General features: G+C 40.7%; 1 protein-coding gene across 1 annotated transcript in view; it reads left to right on the top strand.

The window, feature by feature from the left end:
• LOC127640699 (metabotropic glutamate receptor 8-like) overlaps positions 1 to 22,836 on the top strand; it is a 190,777-nt gene that overhangs the window by 127,808 nt on the left and 40,133 nt on the right. The window contains exon 7 of the mRNA XM_052123396.1: positions 22,249 to 22,449. Coding sequence (XP_051979356.1) covers positions 22,249 to 22,449 — 201 coding nt within the window. The remainder of the gene's footprint in view (positions 1 to 22,248; positions 22,450 to 22,836) is intronic.

Raw genomic sequence — 22,836 nt, 5'->3', positions numbered from 1 at the left:
CACACAGATTGTTCCATCTTTACTTTCTGAGTGTCCTAAGCTCTGATTGATTTATCGAAAGTCTAGATGGGCTGTTTAATCAAAAGCTTAGCCTTTATTTAATAAACGATATATTGTCAAGCTCTACGCTGGACATGCTCAATCCTTTACTGTGTAGCTTTGTTGAAAATCTTTAGCTTTTCTCCTCTCCTGTTTGTGCTTTAAGAGTACAGCTACATAGAGCAGATGGACTTTTGGGATCCTTTAATGAAAGCACAGTTATTGTTCTGGCACTGTGATTTGACATAATGAGAATAATTACATAGCTGCGGCTGCGAGACATCACTCTCTCCCTCTCTTTCTGAATGATCTGTAAGACGATGCTCAGTCTACACTTGACTGCAGAGGGATGCCTCTGTCAACAACACACTGGCAGAAATGCTGATTATGATCATCCCTTCCTTAAAGAAGTACACAAGCAGAGAGCTATTAGGCCATTACAAAAGGAGGCTTATTTTGCACATAACAAAAACAGATGCTGAGAGATCCCAGCTGTCAGGGGCTGTGCAGCGTTGGGGCTGAGAAAATTTTTATTTTAATTAGGGCTGTCGATTTAACGTGTTAATTCAGTGCGATTAATTTCACAAAAAATAACGCGTTAAAAAAATTAACACAATTAATCGCATGCCCCCGGACCATAATAAGGAAGATTCCAGAGAAACGCAAGCTTGTAGTACCAACTGTTTACTCCAGAGGGCAGTAAGTGAAATTTCAACTGTATGAGCAACACACAGTTTATACAGTGAAGAAAACAATTCAGTAGGCAGAACGACACAAACATGCGTTACGTTCTTGCTTTCAAAACACTCGAAGAAGCGCAAATGCGATCTAAGGGATCTCAAGAGCTGTTTAATGATTGAGTATTAAACTATATTTAACTTGACACAGAGACCTAAACATTTTATGTTTATGACGCAACACACCCGATACGTCTGACGCAGGTGTAAATTGACGGGCCTTTAAACAAGCCCTCATAATAATTCTCGAACTGATTGACAAATTCACTTGTGAAATGGATTGCTGTGAACTGTATGCCAATGATTGACTTATGATCAATAATATGGTAGTAAACAATACATTGTATTCTAAAGCTGCTTTTTATATGACCTTATCAATGATTAACTCTTCTGCTACATGAATCTAAAGCATTTTAATTACCTGAATATTTTTATATGTGTGTGTGTGTATATATATATATATATATATAATTTTTTAATATTTAAAGATATCTATGTATAATTATATATTGATATAAATATGTATAATCATTATATATTGAGTTATAGTTATATGAGGGGCTTTCTCAGCAAATATTTGTATATGCGATTAAATGCGATTAATCACGATTAATTACTCGGGACACCGTGTAATTAATTAGATTAAAATGTTTTATCGATTGACAGCCCTAATTTTAATAGATGCACTGAACACATTACAAGCACATTAATACACAATTATTTACCACGTTTTCCAAATACCCACATTATGAATTTCAAATTGTAAGACAGCATGAAATAGTGTCAGCAGCGTTTTTATTGTAACTTCTAAAATGTGAGGTATTTCTTAGTGAAACAGAATATTCATTGCGACTGGACTTGATTTTGTCCATTAGGGATGTTTGGATTATGAAAAGTTTCAGGAGTGGTGTCTACAAAGGAAAGCATCACAATTACAACTATTACTTGTTTTTAGGGATTTTTGCAAAGGTCTAATACTAAGTTCCAGTAAATGAGTATCCCAGGTTCAATACAAGTTAAGCTCAATCGACAGCATTTGTTGTATAATGTTGTTTAGTCAGAGGGGAACTGGCTCCCACAGTGAGTCTGGTTTCTCCCAAGGTTATTTTTCTTCATCAAACAATATCTTATGGAGTTTTGTGTTCCTTGCCACAGTCGCCTTCAGCTTGCTCACAGGGGCTCTAAATACAATTATCTTTTATTATTTAATTTCTATGGTAATTTTACAATCATAATTAATAGAACTTAACAATGATCACTATAAGACATTATAGATATTACTTATCTATGTTTCATTTTTTTTTGTTAATCCATGATTTCCTGTAAAGCTGCTTTGAAACAATGTGTTGTCAAAAGAGCTATACAAATAAAATGACTTGACTTGTTTACCACAAAACATTTTCACAAAAACAATTTCAAATCATCCTTTTTAAAAAATAAAATAAAAAGCAAAAATCGAGGTTACAGTATGGCACTTGTTTTAAAAGTTGCTCCCGAGGCAGAGCAAATTATTATATTTTGATGAATGGTTATTAATTCTAGAATATCAGAGCATTTAGAGTAAGAAAATATGGTCACATGTTGCCATAAAGGAATAGTTCACCCAAAAATGAAAATTCTCTCATCATTTACACACCCTCATGCCACCCCAGACGTGAATTACTTTATTTAATTTGCAAAACACAACCGAATATTTTAAGAAGAATATCTCAGCTCTGTAGGTCCATACAATGCAAGTGAATGGTGACTAGAACTTTGAAGCTCCAAAGAGGAGATAAAGTCACCATGAACGTAATCCATAAAACTCCAGTGGAGAAATCCATGTCTTCAGAAGTGATCCAGTTGGTTTTGGGTGAGAACAGACCAAATATAACTCCTTTTGCACTGTACATATTGCCATTGCGGTCTCCTTTGCAGTCATGATTTCAAGCTCGATTACACTTCCAAGTGTTTGATGCATGTGCAGAACGCTCGATGGTGCTGTAGGAAGCGTAATTGAGCTTGATGACATGACTGCCAAGGAGATTGCTGTCAAGACTGTGACTCTATTCTCACTCAAAACCAATTGGATCGCTTCAGAAGACACTGATTTAACCTCTGAAGTCGTATGGATTACTTTTTTGCTGCCTTTATGTACTTTTTGGAGCTTTTAAGTTCCAGTCACCATTCACTTGCATTGAATGGACCCACAGAGCTGAAATATTCATCTAAAAATCTTAGTTTGTGTTTATCAGAAGAAAGAAACACATCTTAGAAGGCATGAGAGTGAGTAAATGATGACATCATTTTTGTTTTTTGGGAGAACTATCACTTTAAAGCTATGCTTCTGTACATTCATGTAACTCTATAGGAAACTTACTCTTCTCTGTAGCTGCAAGGGGATAAAGGGTCCAGTTCCAGTCTCATAATCTGTGATGCTCTGCTGGTTCTGTTCCAGCACATCTCTAGGCAGCCTCATAGACAACCAATTGCGAATTGGAGCACTCAGCGCCACAGTGTTATATTTAGAAGAGCGGTGATGCTTCCCTCTCTGGGCTGTTAACAGAGGTAGCAAACCGTGAGAATGCATCACTTCACTTTGGGGGATCTCCATCATGGTATTCACTTAAGCAATGGCCAGATTTAGACTTCATAGCCTCTCCATGCACTAAATTCAGATAGAAAATAGACTATGTTAAAAAAAGCTTCTGTTCTGGAAGCACAAGCATTTGAAGAGGTGTTAGACGCTGTATTGCACCAGAGATGGCGCAAATGCAGAACATATGAAGATGTTTAACATAGCAGTTGTCACTTTCATAAAATTTCAAAAAGGCAGGGCATTCTGAACCAAGAGGGTTGCACGAATAATGTTTGACAATGCGAAATATAAAGTTTTTGTTCAAAAATACAATTTCCAAAATAACTTCATTTTATAGAACATGAGATTTGTGCCTGTTCCTTTTTTTTTTTATTAATGGGACATCAAATTGGACTCAAGCATGTTTAAATAAGCAAACAAATAAATAATTAAAAAATGACTTGGAATGGAGGAACTTAAACCATATCTAGCGACCAAAATATCTGGGTGGTCTGTTTTAAATTTGGCCATTTAGCACCCACAACCTAGTAACTACATTGCAACACCGAAGCAACCACCCAGAACACCCTAGCAACTGCATAGCAACGCACAAAAACTAACAAATAAAACACTCAGAACACCCTAGTAAACACAAGGCCCTAGAATTAATAAAATAAAATAACAAATCAAGATTACAGTTACAGCTGATACAAAAGACTAATCATGAACGTGTCAAATACAGCATTCCATTTAGGTCTATTCTCATAGTATCAAATTGTTCTGTGTGCAATTTTTTTGGAGTGTTGTAGCATTAATGCAGGTTTAGTTTTTTACTTTTTGGATTTTGATACTACATAAGTAATATGGCATTCAGATGCCCTAAAAAAATAAGTATTTTCATGTAATCTCCACTACTTACTAAATTTGATTACTTACTAAATTAATCGCAATTACAATATCAAGGGAAATAATCGACAATTATGATTTTTGTCATAATCGTGCTGACTTAACATCATGACTGTTACTTTTGCATGTTCAAATGAGAATGCCCCTCCTTGGCATTGGCAGCTGACTAGTAAGCAGCAAGAAATGGTTAATGGCCGTGACCTAACTACATTTTTTATATTTTTATTTTTTAGTCAAGCCCTTCGATATGTCCTGGCCAATCCTCCCGTTTCGATAAGAGTTATATCAACAAAGGAAAGCTAACTGTGCTCAACAAGCCATTGTCTTTTGTCTTTAAGGACAAAAACACATTTCCAGATACATTCCATCCCCTGATACCTGTTCCAGTTGACTTGGACACTTCAATTAGCATTATACATCCAGCTTTTTCTCTTCTGAAATTTACATCTTGCTGACTGCAACATCTTTCGCACAGAAAAGAGAAGTCAAGAACAGAACAATCTTTGCTTATTCTGAGGACTGCCCAGAAGACAAGCGCTTTGGGGCTAAATCCCTGAGAGAGATGTCAGGCAAATAAAACTAGATTCGAACAAAATGTGCAGCGATGGGTTTGCTAGAGGACAGTGAATGTGAAAATATCTGGGAACATGGATTGCCTGCTGAAGAAGGCATATTTTGACTAGTAAGGAATGGAGTTTGAAAGCATCATGTATGCAGAAGATTTATCTAAGTTATTGAGGCAGGCAGCGGTTGTCTGAATTGATTTTTTTTGATCATGCTGCAATTGATGTTTGGTAGAGCTGGTAAGGCAGCCTTTATCAGAGCCTGTCTGTGAAGCAATCATACAATTCGACAAACTGCTGACTTAGCAACACCTGTGGTCAACATTTACCTATGTGTGTTGTTGTGTGTGTGTGTGTGTGTGTGTGTGTGTGTGTGGGTGGGTTTGTGTGTTTGTGTGACGACCAAAATTGTCCCATGAATATAAGATTAACCCTCTAACACACTCTGCAAAAGTGCTGATATTGCAGTTTGCTTTCACATGTTGCATCATGTCTGGAAGGCATGGGTGTCTCCATATATTGATGCCTGGGGTTTGTTGGGTGAGCCCGTCTAGCTGAATGGCGGCATCCGGAACTCTGTCGCTGAGCCACGTCTCCGTGAAAACAAAGACGCAGCAATCTCTAAACTCACGATGCGTAGCCTGCTGGAGTCGGATATAGTCCAGTTTATTGTCCAGGGAGCAAACATTTGAGAGCAGGATAGACGGGAGAGCCTAGCATGAACCCCCGCCCTCTTGCCACGCTTCCGCTTTCTCGCACACCGCTTACGACGTCCTCTCCCCCGGCCACCGGCATCAGGCGACGGCGAGGACTGGAGGCCTGGTCTCCGCAGCAAGCCGAGTACGCGTAGCGCCTCCTGCAGGTCATCATGCAGCTTGGTTTTTGCATGAGTCTTATATTTTAGTAGTGTCTGGTGATGGTAGACACGAACACCGGTTGCTCCGATGTCCATGTGCTGCAAAAGTCGGGCTTTTTTAACAAAAATAGCACCATTGTGGATCCGGAGTGGCCACTGCGTGCTACCGCAAGTGGAAGAATGCAAAATTAGAGGTATTTTGCAGTGCATAGAAGGATAGTGTCTGTAGCTACAGACAGGCACTAAAAGCTGTCTGCATAATTTAGCAAACTCATTGAAAATAACCACAACAATCCTAGGTGTTTATTCAGTAATATGGTTCAATTGGTTAGGAATAAAGCATCGACTGAACCAGATATTCCATCGCAGCACAATAGTTAATAGACTTCATGAATACCTATACTGATAACATTTTAATAATCAGACGTAAAATTGGAACTATGCAATCAAATATCACAGCACCTCAGAAAACAGTGTCTCATAATTTTCCCCACCAGCAACTTTAATCCTCGCTGTCATAGGTCAGGAAGAGCTAACCAAACTTATACAAAAATCAAAAGCTACAGCATGTATGTTAGATCCAATACAAACTAAGCTCTTAAAAGATGTATTCCCTGTAATCTCAGAACCTCTTATTTATATTATTATAATTATTACAATATTAATAACACCTCGTTATCCTAGGACATGCCCCAAGAAAATTTAAAATGGTAGTTATCAAACAGCTTATTAAGAAACCACAGCTTGATCCTGGAGAACTGGCTAACTACGGACCGATTTCAAACCCTTTCTGTCAAAAATACTGGAAAATGTAGTGTCCTCCCAACTATGTTAATTTCTACAGAGAAATGGTATATATAAACAGTTTAATTCAGGATTTTGGCCCCATCGCAGTACAGAGACTGCATTTATCAGAGTTACAAAATACTTGCTTATCTTATCACGGCTGCATTTCTCTACTAGTGCTTTTAGATCTTAATGCTGCCTTCGACACTATAGATCACAACATTCTTTTGAATAGGCTGAATTATGAATTATGTTGGCATTAGTGGACTTACATTAGCATGGTTTAGGTCCTATTTATCAGACCACTACCACTTTGTATGTGTAAACGAGGAATTGTCAAATCAAACAAAAGTTATGTATGGAGTTCCACAGGGATCCGTTTTAGGGCCTCTGCTTTTCTCCTTAAATGGTAAATGGTCTGCACTTATATAGCACCTTTTTTAACCTTAGAGGTTACCAAAGTGCTTTACACCATGTCCCATTCACCCATTCACACACACACATTCACACTCACACTCACACTCACACATGCAAGGCGCTAGCCTGCCATTGGGAGCAACTTGGGGTTTAGTGTCTTGCCAAAGGACACTTTGGCATGTGGAGTCATGTGTGCCGGGAATCGAACCGCCAACCCTGCGATAAGCCGACCCACTCTACCACCTGAGCCACAGCCGCCTCCTTATACATGCTTCCCCTGGGAGATATCATCAGGAATCATGGAATACATTTCCACTGTTATGCCGATGATACCCAACTTGATTCACAATTCTCCACATTAGCAGAGTGTATCAATTAAATCAAAGAAATTTCCTTCTAATCAATTCCCACAAAACAGAGGTACTAATTATTGGACCTCTAAAAATAAGCCACTAAAATATAATTTGACTCTCAATGGATGTACTGTTACATTGTCTTCTACAGCGAAGAACTTAGGTCCTTTGTAAATCAAATTTCCAATGTTTGTAGAACAGCATTCTTCCACCTCAGAAATATTGCTAATTTACAACACATGCTCTATGTTGCTGATGCCGAAAAACGAATTAATGTGTTCATGACCTCAAAACTAGATTATTGCATTACTGGGAGGATGTCCAGCAAGTTCAGTAATTAAACTTCAATTGGTTCAAAATGCAGACTTGAACCAATAAATATGATACTTTGTCTACCTGTTAAATTTTATATTAATTTAAAAATTCTGTTAACTAAATACAAAGCTTTGAATGGTCTAGCTCCACAGTGCTTAAGTGACCTTCGGAAAAACTATATTCCATTACGTTCATTACATCACAAAATTCTGGCTTTGTTAATATTTCCTAGAGTATCAAAATCCACAAAAGGAGGTAGATCCTTTTTCTATTTGGCTCCTAAACTATGGAAAAGTCTCCCTAACACTGTTTGGGATGTAGACACACTCACTCAGTTTAAGTCTAGACTAAAGACTCATCTATTTAGCCAGACATACACCTAATTTATCCATCAACTCACAATTAGGCTGCTTTAGTTACGTCTGCCGGAACCAGAAACATCTATCATGATCTATAACTCTGCATAAAATTGAATGGCATCTACGCTATTCTATCTGTTTCCATGTCTCAACCTCGGTATATGAATCCCAGAGTCGAGATTGTCACAGGGAATGTCAGTGTTCTGCCCTGGCCAGCGAAGAGCCCGGATCTCAATCCCATTGAGCACGTCTGGGGCCTGTTGGATCGGAGGGTGAGGGCTAGGCCCATTCCCCCAGAAATGTCTAGGAACTTGCAAGTGCTTTGGTGGAAGAGTGGGGTAACATCTCACAGCAAGAACTGGCAAATCTGGTGCAGTCCATGAGAAGGAGATGCACTGCAGTACTTAATGCAGCTGGTGGCCACGCCAGATAATGACTGTTACTTTTATATAATGTTTTTGTTTTTTTGTTTCAATGATTGCACCTCTGCCAAAATAATTGTAGTGACTGTGCCTCACAAAACAATAAATTGTATCGACTATGTCTAATTATTTCCAGTGGCCTGAGAAAGAATGCATTAAAGGGGCATTCAGTAGTTCTCTTGCTAGTGTTAGTATTGCTCTTCTTCTTGTATTTTAAGTACTGAACAGTTGTGTTAGACACAGTACTGCCATCTATTTATGTGGATAAGCATGATCATCTCTGCTGCCCCCGCCAGATTTGGAATATCATTTGCATCTGGAAAATGTCTGAATTTTGAGTTAATCTCTAAAGTTATTTATTAGTAGTATAATTGCTTTGCCTAAAAACAAACATCAGAATTCAAGGGAACAGACTTATATAGTTATGGACAGATTATTATTGTCCCTCATACCAATAATTTTCGGAGACTGCCTATGTTTCACTTTATTTCTAAAGACAGTTATTACCTTTATTAGAGAACTGCTTAGCATTAAATATACCTCAGTTATCTAGCGATACAGAATGTTATGGTAAAGGAAAGATAAGAATTGTTTTTGATGATCAAATTTAGCATGTCCATGAATACTGTATTTGAAGAACTCATTTTGTTTCAAAGCAAACCAACATCATGGTTTACTCCACTGTGCCAACAATAGCTGTGATAACAAAGATGAAGAAAATTCCACGTTAATTTCCGGACGCATTTGTAAACACTGCGGAAAACTGTAATAATAACTGTAATTAATAATGTCTTACCTGTCCAACAAAAAAGAAGCAACATCAGTATCACTACTCATGTTTTTCTCCATCATCAAATCATTCCACATTGTGTATGTCGTACCGATGTTTACTCTTGTTTATTGCCTTTGCCGGTCTTTCTGTCTTCTTGTTTCTAGGAAGTACATATACTGAATCTCTTGTTTTCTCTGCTTCTAAAGCACGATAATAAGTATGTTCCATTGTTATTTTTGCTCTTCGTGTCACCGAACAACACTGCACTATGCATAGACAAGTGTATCTGCATAGGTGGCAGCCAATGAGCGTGAGGATTTTCTTCAACGTTTAGTGAAAAACAGTCGGCCATGTCATTTTAACATGGTGAAACACACTGAAGGGGTGACCCGCACCATGTATAATAAAAACACTTTTTATAGAAATGAGTAGTCATCATCTCATGTGAGTGTACACTGTTCCTTACTCCAAACCATTGGTCATTTCCTCTCCAAAAGCATCAACATTCTCTTGTCTCACACTGAGAATAATGGGTAAAAAAGCTTGAGTAAATTCCATGAAATGGTTGGGATGCAGTCGAAACCATCTGTCATATCCAGCCTGTTTAATAGAGTGGTTTTTAGCCCTCTTGTGCACCTGCATCATGGCCTTTGTAACGGTTACCCTGTCTTGTTTCACTGTTCCCTCTTGTTTACCATTTTCGTCACTTTTTGCATTCCTTAGTTTTCACTTTTGTCCCTTATGTAACTCCATAGTCTCTTTGTTAGCGTTTGTGTTTTCCGTCATTGCTTTCACCTGTCCCTCGTTAACTTGCCACTTGCCTCTGTTTCTTCCCTCGTTATCTTGTTTGGTGTTCTGTTTGTTCATTGGCCCCTTAGTTCTATGTTCATATATATCCTGGTTTTTGGTTTAGTCCCTGTCTTTCGTTGATTGTATGTGAACGTGAATGTCATCGTTGTATGTTCGCTGCTCTTGTTCCTTGGGAACCTGTGTTCGTTCGAGGTCTCCCTTCTCTTCGTGGATGTTTTCCCTGCTGTGTGTTCTTTTGTGTTTTAGTTAAGTTTTCCCATCGTGGACTTTGCTTTGTGTTTATTTATTTAGTTATTTGCAATAAAACCGCAACTGGATCCTAATCACCTGTCTGCCTTCCCCTGTTTCCACACCACATCATAACAGAACGAAAGTCCAACAATGGATCCAGCGGTTCTCCGGGCAAGCTGCCACCTCCTGGACCTGAAGCAAGGAAGCCGCCCGGTGGAGGATCACATTAGGGACTTCCTGTACCTAGCGAGCACCACCGACTTTCCTGACTCCTAGCCTGACCGGTTCGCTCCAAGAGCGGTTGCCCCCGACGACGCGTGGCTGGACGCTCTGCGAGTTCATGGAGGAGACACTTCTGGTATGCGGCTCGCTGTTTACTGTGGGTGTGGTTGAGGATCCTGCCTCTCCTCCCACGGCAGTGACCCTCCAGTCGTCCTTGGCTCGTCCTGTTCCACCTACCCCACCGGTCAGCGAGCTCGCCCCCACGCCTGTCATCGTCCATGAGCCAGCACGGTCGACTTAATCCGCCCGGAGGAGGAAAAGAAGACGGGCTTCCGTCTCCCGGCCAACGTCAGCCACGGTCAGCGAGCCCAAGCCCACGCATGCCACTGAGAGCAAGCCAGAACCCACGCATGTCACGGTGAGCGAGCCTGAGCCCTCGACCGTCCCTGAGCCAGCGCCTGTAGCCTCGACCGTCCCTGAGCCAGCGCCTGTAGCCTCGACCATCCCTGAGCCAGTGCCAGTAGCCATGACCGTCCAAAAGCCAGCGCCAATGGTCATGCCCGTCCAAGTGTCAGCGCCTCCCGAGCCACCCAGGGCTCCGCCTTCCAAGCTTCCTAGAGCTCCGCCTTCCAAGCCTCCCGAGCTTTCCAGAACTCCGCCTTCTGAGCTTTCCAGAGCTCCGCCTTCCGAGCTTCCTAGAGCTCCGCCTTCTGAGCCTCCCGAGCTTTCCAGAGCTCTGCCTTCCGAGCCTCCCGAGCTTTCCAGAACTCCGCCTTCGAGCTTTCCAGAGCTCCGCCTTCCGAGCTTTCCAGAGCTCCGCCTTCCGAGCTTCCTAGAGCTCCGCCTTCCGAACCTACCGAGCTTTCCAGAGCTCCGCCTTCCAAGCTTTCCAGAGCTCCGCCTCTCAAGCCTCTCAGGGCTCCGCCCCTCCAGCCTCTCGAGCCTCCCAGGGCTCCGCCCCTCCAGCCTCTCGAGCCTTCCAGGGTTCCGCCTCTCAAGCCTCTCAGGGCTCCGTCTCCCAGGGCTTCATCTCTCAAGTCTCTCGAGTCTGCCAGGGCTCCTCCTCCCGAGATTCCCAGGGCTTCGCCTCCCTCGGCTCTGCCCCCAGAGCCTCCTGAACTTCCCACGGCTCCACCTCCTGAGCCTCCAGAACTTCCCACGGCTCCGCCTTCCGAGCCTCCTACGGCTCCGCCTCCCGAGCCACCTACGGCTCTGCCTCCGGAGCCTCCTACGGCTCTGCCCCCAGAGCCTCCTGTGCCTCCTGCGGCTCCGCCTCCTGGGCCTCCTGCAGCTCCACCTCCTGAGCCTCCTATGGCTCCGCCCCCAGAGCCTTCTGAGCCTGCTACGGCTCCACCCCCAGAGCCTCCTGAACCTCCTACGGCTCCGCCCCCAGAGCCTCCTACGGCTCCGCCTCCCGAGCCTCCTACGGCTATGGCTCCGCCCCCGGAGCCTCCACGGCTCAGGCCCCAGAGACTTCAGAGCCTTCCAGGCCTCCGCGTCTAGAGCCTCCTATGGTGCCACCTCCATCGGCCCCGCCGCCAGAGCCTTCCAGGTCACCGCCTCTAGGGCCTCCTCCCAGGGCCCCTGACCCTGTTCCTGACCTGTGGCCTCCTCCCGGGCCCCCTGGCCCGGTCCCTGTCCTGTGGCCTCCTCCCGGGCCCCCTGGCCCGGTCCCTGTCCTCTGGCCTCCTCCCAGGCCTCCTGACCCGGTTCCCGTCCTGTGGCCGCCTTCCAGGCCTCCTGACCCGGTCCCAGTACTATGGCCTCTTCCCAGGCTCCCTGACCCAGTTCCTGTTCAGTGGCCTCCTCCCAGGCCTCCTGACCCGGTCCCTGTCCTGTGGCCTCTTCCCAGGCCCCCTGACCCAGTCCCTGTCCGGTGGCCTCCTCCCAGGCCCCCTGACCCGGTCCCTGTCCTTGCCAATTGGCCAGCTCCCGGGCCATCTGGACCGACCTCTGTCCTGTGGCCACCTCCCAGGCCCCCTGAACCGGCCCCTGCTCTGCGGCCATCTCCCAGTCCACCTAAACCCGCCCCTACCCGGTGGAAGCTCCCCAGGCCACCCGACCTGGTTCCCAGCACACACCCCCAGAGACTGCTTATCTGCCCTCTCGCCCTCCTTGGTCTGTCTCCGTGTCCCTTGTGCCCCCCGTGGACTGCCTGTCTGCCCCTTGTTGCCCCCAGGACTGCCTGTCTGCCCCTCGTTGCCCCCAGGACTGCCTGTCTGCCCCTCGTTGCCCCCTGGACTGCCTGTCTGCCCTTTGTGCCCCCAGTCATTGGTCATTTGTTCTTCCTGTTTTTTGTTTTTGTTGATCGCCTGGTATCCGATCCTTGGGGGGCTATGTAACGGTTACCCTGTCTTGTTTCACTGTTCCCTCTTGTTTACCATTTTCATCACTTTTTGCATTCCTTAGTTTTCACTTTTGTCCCTTATGTAACTCCATAGTCTCTTTGTTAGCGTTCGTGTTTTCCCTCATTGCTTTCACCTGTCCCTCGTTAACTTGCCACTTGCCTCTGTTTCTTCCCTCGTTATCTTGTTTGGTGTTCTGTTTGTTCATTGGCCCCTTAGTTCTATGTTCATGTATATATATCCTGGTTTTTGGTTTAGTCCCTGTCTTTCGTTGATTGTATGTGAACGTGAATGTCATCGCTGTATGTTCGCTGCTCTTGTTCCTTGGGAACCTGTGTTCGTTCGAGGTCTCCCTTCTCTTCGTGGATGTTTTCCCTGCTGTGTGTTCTTTTGTGTTTTAGTTAAGTTTTCCCATCGTGGACTTTGCTTTGTGTTTATTTATTTAGTTATTTGCAATAAAACCGCAACTGGATCCTAATCACCTGTCTGCCTTCCCCTGTTTCCACACCACATCATAACAGCCTTTCAATATGAAAAATCATCTAAACAAAACCCTGTCTGAGTTGGGTCTCGGCTCCACTCCTGATACTTGTAGCTTGCCTCGACTCTAATAGCTCAGCACCCTTTATGCTAGAGTGAATTTGGTGTCTGCGGAAAGACTGAAAGCAAGCCAAAGTTGTCTGTTAAGTGGAGGGCACTTGGAGACATTTCATAAAGTACACCTTTATCCGTGTTTTCTTGGAAGTATCAAAATTGCATGCTTTTTGCCAAATGTCTCTTGTGAGTCATCATGGGATTGAATGGCAAATTCATTCTTTGTTGCTCATAGTACAAGGGGAAGAAAAGTGAATCGTAATGTTGAAGTGCACCATCAAATCATGTACTTCTGATTCAAAGCGGTGTGACCTGTGAGAGATGGTCATATATGAAGTGAATGTTTCGGGAACTGCTCTGACAATGCGTTACCTTGACTATGAAGCATTTATGCTAATCCTGGCCCTGCATACTTCTGGACTGCATGAAAGCTTTCATTATTTTTTCAGATGGACAAGATCTGTGATTAGAAAAAAAGAGCTTGTGAGGCTTAAGATGTCCTATGTTATTAGTGTTTTTTCTTTGCAGCTAGATAAAAAAATGTCACTTATAATTTGTTATGCACAGGGCAACCAGACTTGATGAGTCAACTACATCTCAACGAAATCAACAAAAGAAGACAATGTTGCCGTACCAATTCGTAGTCCATATTCTTTTGAATCTGTCGTATAAGTGGCAATGCCCAGAGCAATTTTATGTTGCTCAGAGACAGCATTGAGTAGTAATGGACTACATGTAATCTGTATTACCTAATCGGATAACAAAAGTACTTGAAGTACTTGTAATTAGGTTACATTTTAAAATGTGCATACAGATTACAGTTACTTTTTATTAATTACATGGGTACGTACCGCTTTTATTACCTATCAGTCATTACCTAGCAAACTGTTGATTGATCTCATGGTTATTAATGTTTAAAACATTTTTGTAAAGGATTATAAAATGGTACTTAATACACTTAAAATTAGATTTTCATCAAAACATGCTATAATAATCCAGAGTAATCATCAAATCAAATTAGCTTGCTTAAAAATGTAATCTAAAAGAGAAAATTTCTGATTACAGTTTTATTTGTGTAATTTGTAATCTGTTCCAGATTACTTTTAAGAAGTAATATAATCAATACTGCTCAATGCTGCTTTTCATTAGTTAAAATAATGTTGGGTGGTAATGCCAATGATTTAGGTGTGAATTCAGAGTTAGGGAGATCTGTGAATCTTTCCTCCAAATTCCACCATGCCCTTGAGGAAGACACAAGCAAGCAAGGTTACTCCAATTATCTGTGCTTGCAATTTATGAACAGAATGCAACTTTGGTTAAAAATGTGACATGACAGGTAAACAAAAATATTTCCAATTAGGCAGTGCAATAATTTCAATAAAGAGTGTCTTTATCATGCATACTATTATCAGGATTTGTCTTCTCCATACGTAGAACTAACTAGCCTTTTCATATTTACCGCATTTTCCGATGCAAGTGAAGGCTATATCATTGCTTGTTTAATATATGGATGTCGCACTCTAAAACTTCAAATTAATACATGATCATTAAAACATTAAAAGCTAATGCAAATTCTAAGTGTCATTTGGATAGACTGAGAGGTCTGATGATTTAATCTGGTCAGATAGCCATCTCAGCTGTCTTTAATGAAGCTTCAAGCTTAGATCTTTATTAACACCCTGAGATATATTGTTGAATATTTTCCTACGTTCCCTGATACCTTCTCAGTTCTGTCAAGAAGCAGTGTAATATTAGCATCTGATGCAATTGCGTGGCCTGATTTACATTCCTCGGCCCCTTATCAGGCTAATCAAGCCTCCGAGAGGGATAAAGGCTGACTGTGGACAATAGTGTGAGAGAGAGAGATTGTTTACGGGCAGCTGTCCATCATATGTGTGTGTTTGTGTCTCTTGGTTTAAGTTCTTAATTAAATATAATTTATATTGTCAAGCCAGTTCTTGCCTCCTCCTTTCCATAACTCCTGTTACAGTGGTGCTTGACAGCTGCCAGTAAATGCTCTCTCTCTGTCGCACCACCGTCCACATTCAGCCTTCATCCCTCTTGGAGACTTGATTAGCCTGGTAAGGGGCCGGGTGTGTAGAATCACGACCTGGCCCCGCCCTCCGTCCTGTCACATATACATATATATATAACTCAGCAAAAAAAAGAAACGTCCTCTCAGTTTCAACTGCTTTTATTTTCAGCAAACTTAACATGTGTAAATATTTGTATGAACATAAAAGAAGACATAACTAAGACATAAACTGAAGTTTCACAGACATGTGACTAACAGAAATGGAATAATGTGTCCCTGAACAAAGGGGGGTCACCTGAAGGTGACAGCCCTGTCAAGTCCTCAGCATCTGACACCACCAAGGTACCCTCCGATGCAGCGATCGATATCTCACCGGCTCACGAGCGCTGGAAGTGCAAGGCTGGCGGTGAGGCAAGCCTGCATTATCCAAGTGCTGGACGGAAGCAAATGAGCGTATCAGGGAGTGGGCGGTCTGTGGGGGTTTACCTGGCGGAGCCGTACTTACTGAAGCCCACAAATCACCTCTGGTGTCAACCGAGGCGGTCTTGTACCCATAGGTAGGAGGAGCCGCGATGGGGACAGACGAAGTGGCTTTCCCTCAGAAGAAGGAAAGCCACGACCGCAAAATTGCCATGGTCATGTTATCGCAGTGAGAACATGAGCCATCCACGAACACTTCCTCAACGTGGTTACTGCCCATGAATGTGAACAGTGAACTTTAAAAAGATGCGTCTTCAAAAAGACGTTCAACGTCACTGTGCCTTGCTGTAATAGAGGAAACTTTTAAAAGCGCTGTTGAAGTTCCCAGGGGTGTAAACAGCAGCAGAGTGCAGAGTGGAGAGAGAACCGCTGGAATGCGCCATTTATCCAACAGCAGAAGCTCTTGAAGAGTCTAGGTGAATGGGAATGTCAGTGGTATTCAGCTGGCTGTAATACGACCGCTCTGCTCCGAAGAAAAAGTCTGACTGAATCAGCATTCCGATCTCCCTTTTATAGCCGTATGTTGGGGGGCATGCAAATTCAACTAGCTAATTTCTCATTGGCCTTTTCTCAAAGATCTGAATGTGGATCAGGCTCCAAAAAAGTGTCACTATTCAACACAACATTGAAGTGAGTGACAGAAGGGGAAATATGGTTATTTTGTATTATAATTAAAAAAAAAATGTTTTTTAAAAATAAAATCATAACATTGGGTAGTCAAGAAGGAGATATAACTTCCAGTTCATCCATAGTAGATCATTCAGGTATTCTGTGGATACTGAAAATCTGCATACTGTGCACCAAACAAACTGCATCCTCCTTTAAAAAAATAAATAAATAGATATTGTGCTCTTCTGAACACACCCAATATAAAAGTCTCAGTGGCTTATTCATAAAAGATGAGTGGAATGATTTCTGTGTAAGTCATACAACTACTCTTACGTAAATTGTTGCATTCAAATCAATAGGACAATTTACGTACAAATGGATTCATCCACGATTTACACTTAAATTTGTCCTGTTGTGTTTCATGAATATATCACTCAGAGTGCAACACACTCGACAAAATCAGGCCAGGAGTTTCCGATCAGTTTCTGCCATTGTATCACCATGGTAAGGAAAAAATTCACAAGCCTTTGAACTTATATGATAAACAGTTGTAGGATAGGATTCCACTCTATTAATGGAAATGTATTCAGGGCTGTCAGAGGCTAAATGTGCTCTGATGCTGTTCGTGTTACTTTGCTTTATTAATCTCATTGTGAAAGAAAATCTACTTAATTAATTTGTCATTTATCTAATTTTCTCATCTAATTGCGGCAGAGCAGCATTCATCTGTAGTAAAGCCAGAGCGAGACCGAGTACGTTTGTGTTGGTCTTGTCGAGGGCAAACTGAATTAGCCCCTGTTACTGATAGTTTAATTAAGATGCTGGTTTTAATGATTGGGCTCTATTGTACTGTATTGCCACTCATCACTCATAGAGACGAAAGATCTCTTTCTCATACCTCCAGACTTTCTCAGCCTTGAGAACTGGGGCTGTTTACTAAGACTAAGAATGTGTGTTTGGGATTGTGCTTTCTGCACAGAATGACTTTGCTTATATTGATGCATCAAGATTTAGCACTGTGCCCCTAAGCTTTCAGTTTCAGCATTGAATGGGTTTCAAAAATGAACATTTAAAACATTTCTGGAAGAAATCATGAGTGAGATTTTTCCCTGGCAAAACTTGCCGCTACAATGCCAGAACAATGGTATGTGGATGCTATGGTGTTCTTAGTGGTTTAAACATGTTGCTATGTGGTTGCTATGGTGTTCTTAGTGGTTTTAAGCATGTTGCTATGTGGTTGCTATGGTGTTCTGGATTGTTACTAAGGCATTATTGGTTGTTTTATGCTGTAATGCCATTTAGAAGCAACTATAACTGTGTTCTCATGTCTTGGCTAAGCCTGGCTAGATTGTTTTGGATGGTGGTTAGGCCATTGCTATATGGTTGCTAGGTTGTTGTGGCTGGTCAAAAACACCATGTTCTTAGTCTCCATGAAATTCTGGCTGCTAGATTTCAGTTGAGTCCTTCCTTAAATGCAAGCCTAATGTTTTTTTGTTTGTAAGTTTGTTTTTTGCACAATTTAGTATCCCAGGTGAATATAATGTCTGTTCGCTTAGAAAACTAATATCGCACTCTCCTTAATAAGCTGCACAATTTGAGGTATCATTCATTTCTGAAGTCTAAACCAGCAAGTCTAAAAACCCATGTCAATTTTGGCTTCATTTCTGCAGTTTGGAGCCTTATTTCAAGCTCAAAGTCTAGTCTTTCTTTGAAATTAAGTAGCTTAGTTTGCAGAGTTCACTAGGTACTATGTCCAAGAGCACCTTAATGTGGCTAACCTGGGTGATTCATTACAACAACAAGAAGAGTAAGTGCCCCCCCTGCTAAGGTAAAAACTTCTGATTCAGTTGAGTTGTAGACTCCAATCCACTACATAGAAGCATTGTATTTCATTCACTATAAAGTGAGTCCCTATAAACTGTAGCCTGATATGTTTAATGACTCTGACTGGACCTGTTAATTTAGTCTTTGCTACTGACCGCTCCTTTTTTGCTTCATGCTGGATTTAAAATAAATGGGGAAATTAAAGTATCAACACTTTGCACTTAACCTCAGATATTACAAAGAGTCACCGTAGGGGTTGGTTTCATATTACATAATTGGGTAATACTGATAACACTGAATGTTAAAGATCAATGCTGATAATTCTGTAATTTCTGTAAAAAATATGTTCTGGTTTCCCAGCTCAATATGAGAGTCAACTATAAGTAATCCATTTGTAGGTTAAATTTACCTAAAAGTGTAACCTGCTGGGTTTCCATCCACGTATTTTTATGCACACCTTCCGAATAAAATCTAAAAAATGTACATAAAAAAACATACTTTTAGTGATCGCTTGAGGTGTACACATTTTGTTTTCAGTTTGAAGAAATGTTCATAAACTATGAAGAAAACACATATAAAGATATCAGCGGACCAATCATTCCATCAGAGATGTTGCTCTGGTGATCCTGAAATAACGGTGTCCTGAAAATCCAAAGCCTGCAAAGAGTTTGCAGAGCAAATAAGTCCAAAACAAACTTTAAATGTGTTGAAGACCAGGTTTATTGACAATTTTTACAAAATGTACCCTGTGTACATCGGACGCGAGGGTCAAAAACAATAGAACCCATTATAATCAATGATGTTGTCTACACTGGAAGGGTATTGAGTGCTGAGGCGCGTCCCGCCAACAGTAAACGCATGTACCGTTCCATTTTGCTCTTCATGTGCTGGCACTACTACTTCCAACAACACAAAAAAATGTTTTAGAATGTTTTAGAAACCTCAACCTCATTTATCGCGTCAACGGATGCACCCGGTGTAGACAGGGTGTTACAGATCTTCATGGTAAAGTAATAAGGATGAAGGAATGCACACACATAGGGCTCCTAGAACAATACATAAGAGGCCCTATTTTAAGAGCGAAAGCGTTAAGTGCAGCGTAATGCTTTAAGTCATAAGTGCAAAGTCAATGGGCATAGCCATGAAGTTTTGGTATGTTTGTGCAAGCAAGCACGAAGTGTAGGCACAAATGGGTTTAGCGAAATTGTGCACGCAAACCGCAAATGGGCTGGGTCAAGTGTAATTTAGTTCTGACGTTCTTCTCCAGTTATTGCACCTATTGTCCTATTATATTGTCCATTCCCTGTTAAGCACCAGCATTATAAACAAACACAGCATAAGAATAGATATATGGACTTACATTCTTTTGTAAATTAACTGCGTCGTTGTTGAATGTCAGGCATATTTTTATCGCCATTTTACTTGCTTTTGGTGCCCCTAGCTGGACATTTGACTAGAAACCCAAGAGGTCCTCGCAGCAGACTGTAATGACATAGTGACATCATTTACTACATCACGGACATCCATTACTTAATGGATTCAGTCCATGTTTAATGGATATAAAACATTCAGAGCCGTGATATACTGGATGTTTTTAATACATACATTTTATTCAGCATGTAAAGTAATGATTGTATATCCTTAAACTTTTTTGGACAGCAAAACATAGAGAACAAATAAAATTGTTTAGGCTAGTATATTTTTTTTTCCAAAACAAAGTTATTTTGATTATGGACAACTCGTATATTGTTATAAAATATGACTTTGAGATAACAAGAATAAAATAATCTTCATTTATGATATGGCACAAATAGAGCAGTTTTGTGGAAATAAAATACAAAACATGCATATATCCAGTCTTTAAAATAGACTGGATATATAAAATGAAGCTGCCAGAGAAAATAACATTTATTCTATGGATGAATTTAAACATTAAAGCTTATACAGACACAAATGTCTACCTGCAGAAATTAAACTACTAACTTATAGTAGCCACTAATATAACCTTTCAAACAAAATAGCATTTAGGCTATATACCATACTGATAACATTAAATAACACAGTATTGTAAAGAGAATCTAATCTAATATGTAGCTTGACATGCACATTAAAACGTGCACATTAAAAACATCTAGTACGTCACGGAAATCGACTATGTCTACTACGTCATTGCTCTACGGTCCGCAGCAGGGACAGTTTCTAGAAACCTGCTGCCAAATGTGATATAAAGCACGTAATTTTTATTTGCTAAAATGTTGTCTTGTTAATGTAAATTTTCGACCTGGCTGGATTGTATCGGCACGCACTTCTCTTCTACTGGTCAATTTTTAAAAATTGTATAAATTTATTGAAACACAAATAATCAACAAAGAATATTTCTAAATTCAAGTTACACTTCAAAATAAACAAAAATATAATACACATAACAAGTGGTCAATTTTCTTAAAAGTGAAACATTTTAACCTCTCCACCTTCTTTCACCGGCACCTATTTCAGTGACTTTAAAATCACTCTATGACAACAGGTGGAAAAATACAGATAAAAATTATATCATACATATAATTGTAAGTAATAAACATAATTAAAAAAAATATTTAAAAATAACCATGACCTATAGAGTTAAACACAAATATATTTTTGTTTCATAAAACAGCTACAACAGTTATTGTCAGGGACATAATTTAGAGTTCTATTATATTTTCAGAGTTTGGACATGAACTTTATTATCACCTGCTTGTGGAATCACCAAACTACAAATGCAGGAAATTAATTGAAACTTTGCACTGAAAACTTGTGCCACTTAATTAATAACATTACTAAATTAATTAATTAATTAATAACCCACAGTTTGCACGCATACACCCACAGATGGCGCATACACCCACAGATAGCACAAACACTTCTATCCATGCCAGCACTTTGCACTTAGAATTAGTTCGCTCACAAAAATAGGATAAGATGTTGCACACGGTGGTTGCGCTTAGCACTGCACTTTGCACACTCGTGAAAATAAAGCCCAACTTATTTAGGGTTTTATGTCTGTGTGTTCTAAACCATGAGTATTTTATTAATAAAAGTTGCAATGGCTGTAATTTATTTGGAAGTGAAGATTTTGTCCTTTTGAACACATGGGATGAAAACGCACATTATTAATGTTTTATTCACATGTTGTTTTTGCAATGTTATGGTTTTTCGGAAAAACTAAATTATGAACTTCGATGGAATCATAGCTGTTGTGGCTCTGTGGTGTTATCAAAACGTTGCTCTGTTTGTTTGAGCGTCCCGTTCAACCCTACAAAGTAACACTGCCTTGAATCAATTGTGTGAGTTTGGGGGTGGGACTATTTTTCTGTACAACCAACAGAAGATGGTGGGAGTTTTCTGAAATCCTTGGAAAACAGTAATCATTATTTAAATTCCATTTGGTGACGCTTGTGGCGCAAAACTGACACACTTCAGCTTAAAACAAGATTTTTACAAGAGATATTGAGCATTTTCGGATCAGGATTTTAGTTGATAGTAATAAAAGAGCTCATGGAGTCACTTTGCAGTGGAGTCACACTTATATTGTTGTTGTGTGCTTATTGTTATTTTTTCTTAATAACCTCCATGGAAAGGTTAATCCAGTCAGCCCTAATAAACTAATTATCACAGAGCATGCCATGAATTCATCATTAGGCATTGAGCCATTGTGTGGCATGCTTTTGAATAAGAAAAACTGCATTACAAACCCTTGGAAAAGCTTTCCAAATAAATTAAGTTTGAATATATAAATGAATGCCTCCACTCAAACCAGTCAAAAGCTCAGGAGTCACATGAGCTCTCAGCTCACCACCATGAAGCCAGTCACTTTATCTTGGTTCTTTCTTTTGTCTTTACACTGGTCAAATTGGGCATGTTTCAACGTTTTTAACAGTTCAAAGACGTACAACACATGCTGGTCACAAGATACGCTGGTCTTTTCAGTTGTTCAGTGATATGTATAGATTTGATCCCTCATGTCGTTGTCTTTGCAGGGTTGGAAAAGGTTGGCAGGGACTCCATCTATGAGCAAGAAGGGAAGGTGCAGTTTGTAATGGATGCTGTGTATGCTATGGCCCACGCCCTGCACCGCATGCATCGGGATCTCTGCTATGGATATCTAGGCCTTTGTCCCCGCATGAGCAACATCGATGGCAAGGAGCTGCTGGGTTACATCAGAAATGTCAGCTTTAATGGTGAGAAAATTCTGTTACTGTAACATATTATTCTCCTCTTTAGTTTAAATCAGTTGTTGGAAAGTAAATTAAACATATATATATATATATATATATATATATATATATATATATATATATATATATATATATATATATATATATATATAAAAAAACATAGTTTATCATCAGAAATGTTTGAGCTTTAAATTGCACAACTCCTTGTACTGTCAAAAATAATTCTTGGCCATTGGTCAGACAAATCGATAGTCCCGCCCAAAACAAATTGTTAAATTTGCAAGTGTTGCTGTGTTGCGCTGGTCGCGATGCTCAAAAAAACAGAACTATTATTTTAAAAAATGACACAAAGCCACAGTGTTACACCTTACGAGGAAATGTAACCTTTAA

Source organism: Xyrauchen texanus, chromosome 49 (genome assembly GCF_025860055.1).
Source record: "Xyrauchen texanus isolate HMW12.3.18 chromosome 49, RBS_HiC_50CHRs, whole genome shotgun sequence".
In the NCBI taxonomy this organism is placed as follows: Eukaryota; Metazoa; Chordata; class Actinopteri; order Cypriniformes; family Catostomidae; genus Xyrauchen; species Xyrauchen texanus.
This window is presented reverse-complemented; position numbering and strand designations above follow the sequence as displayed.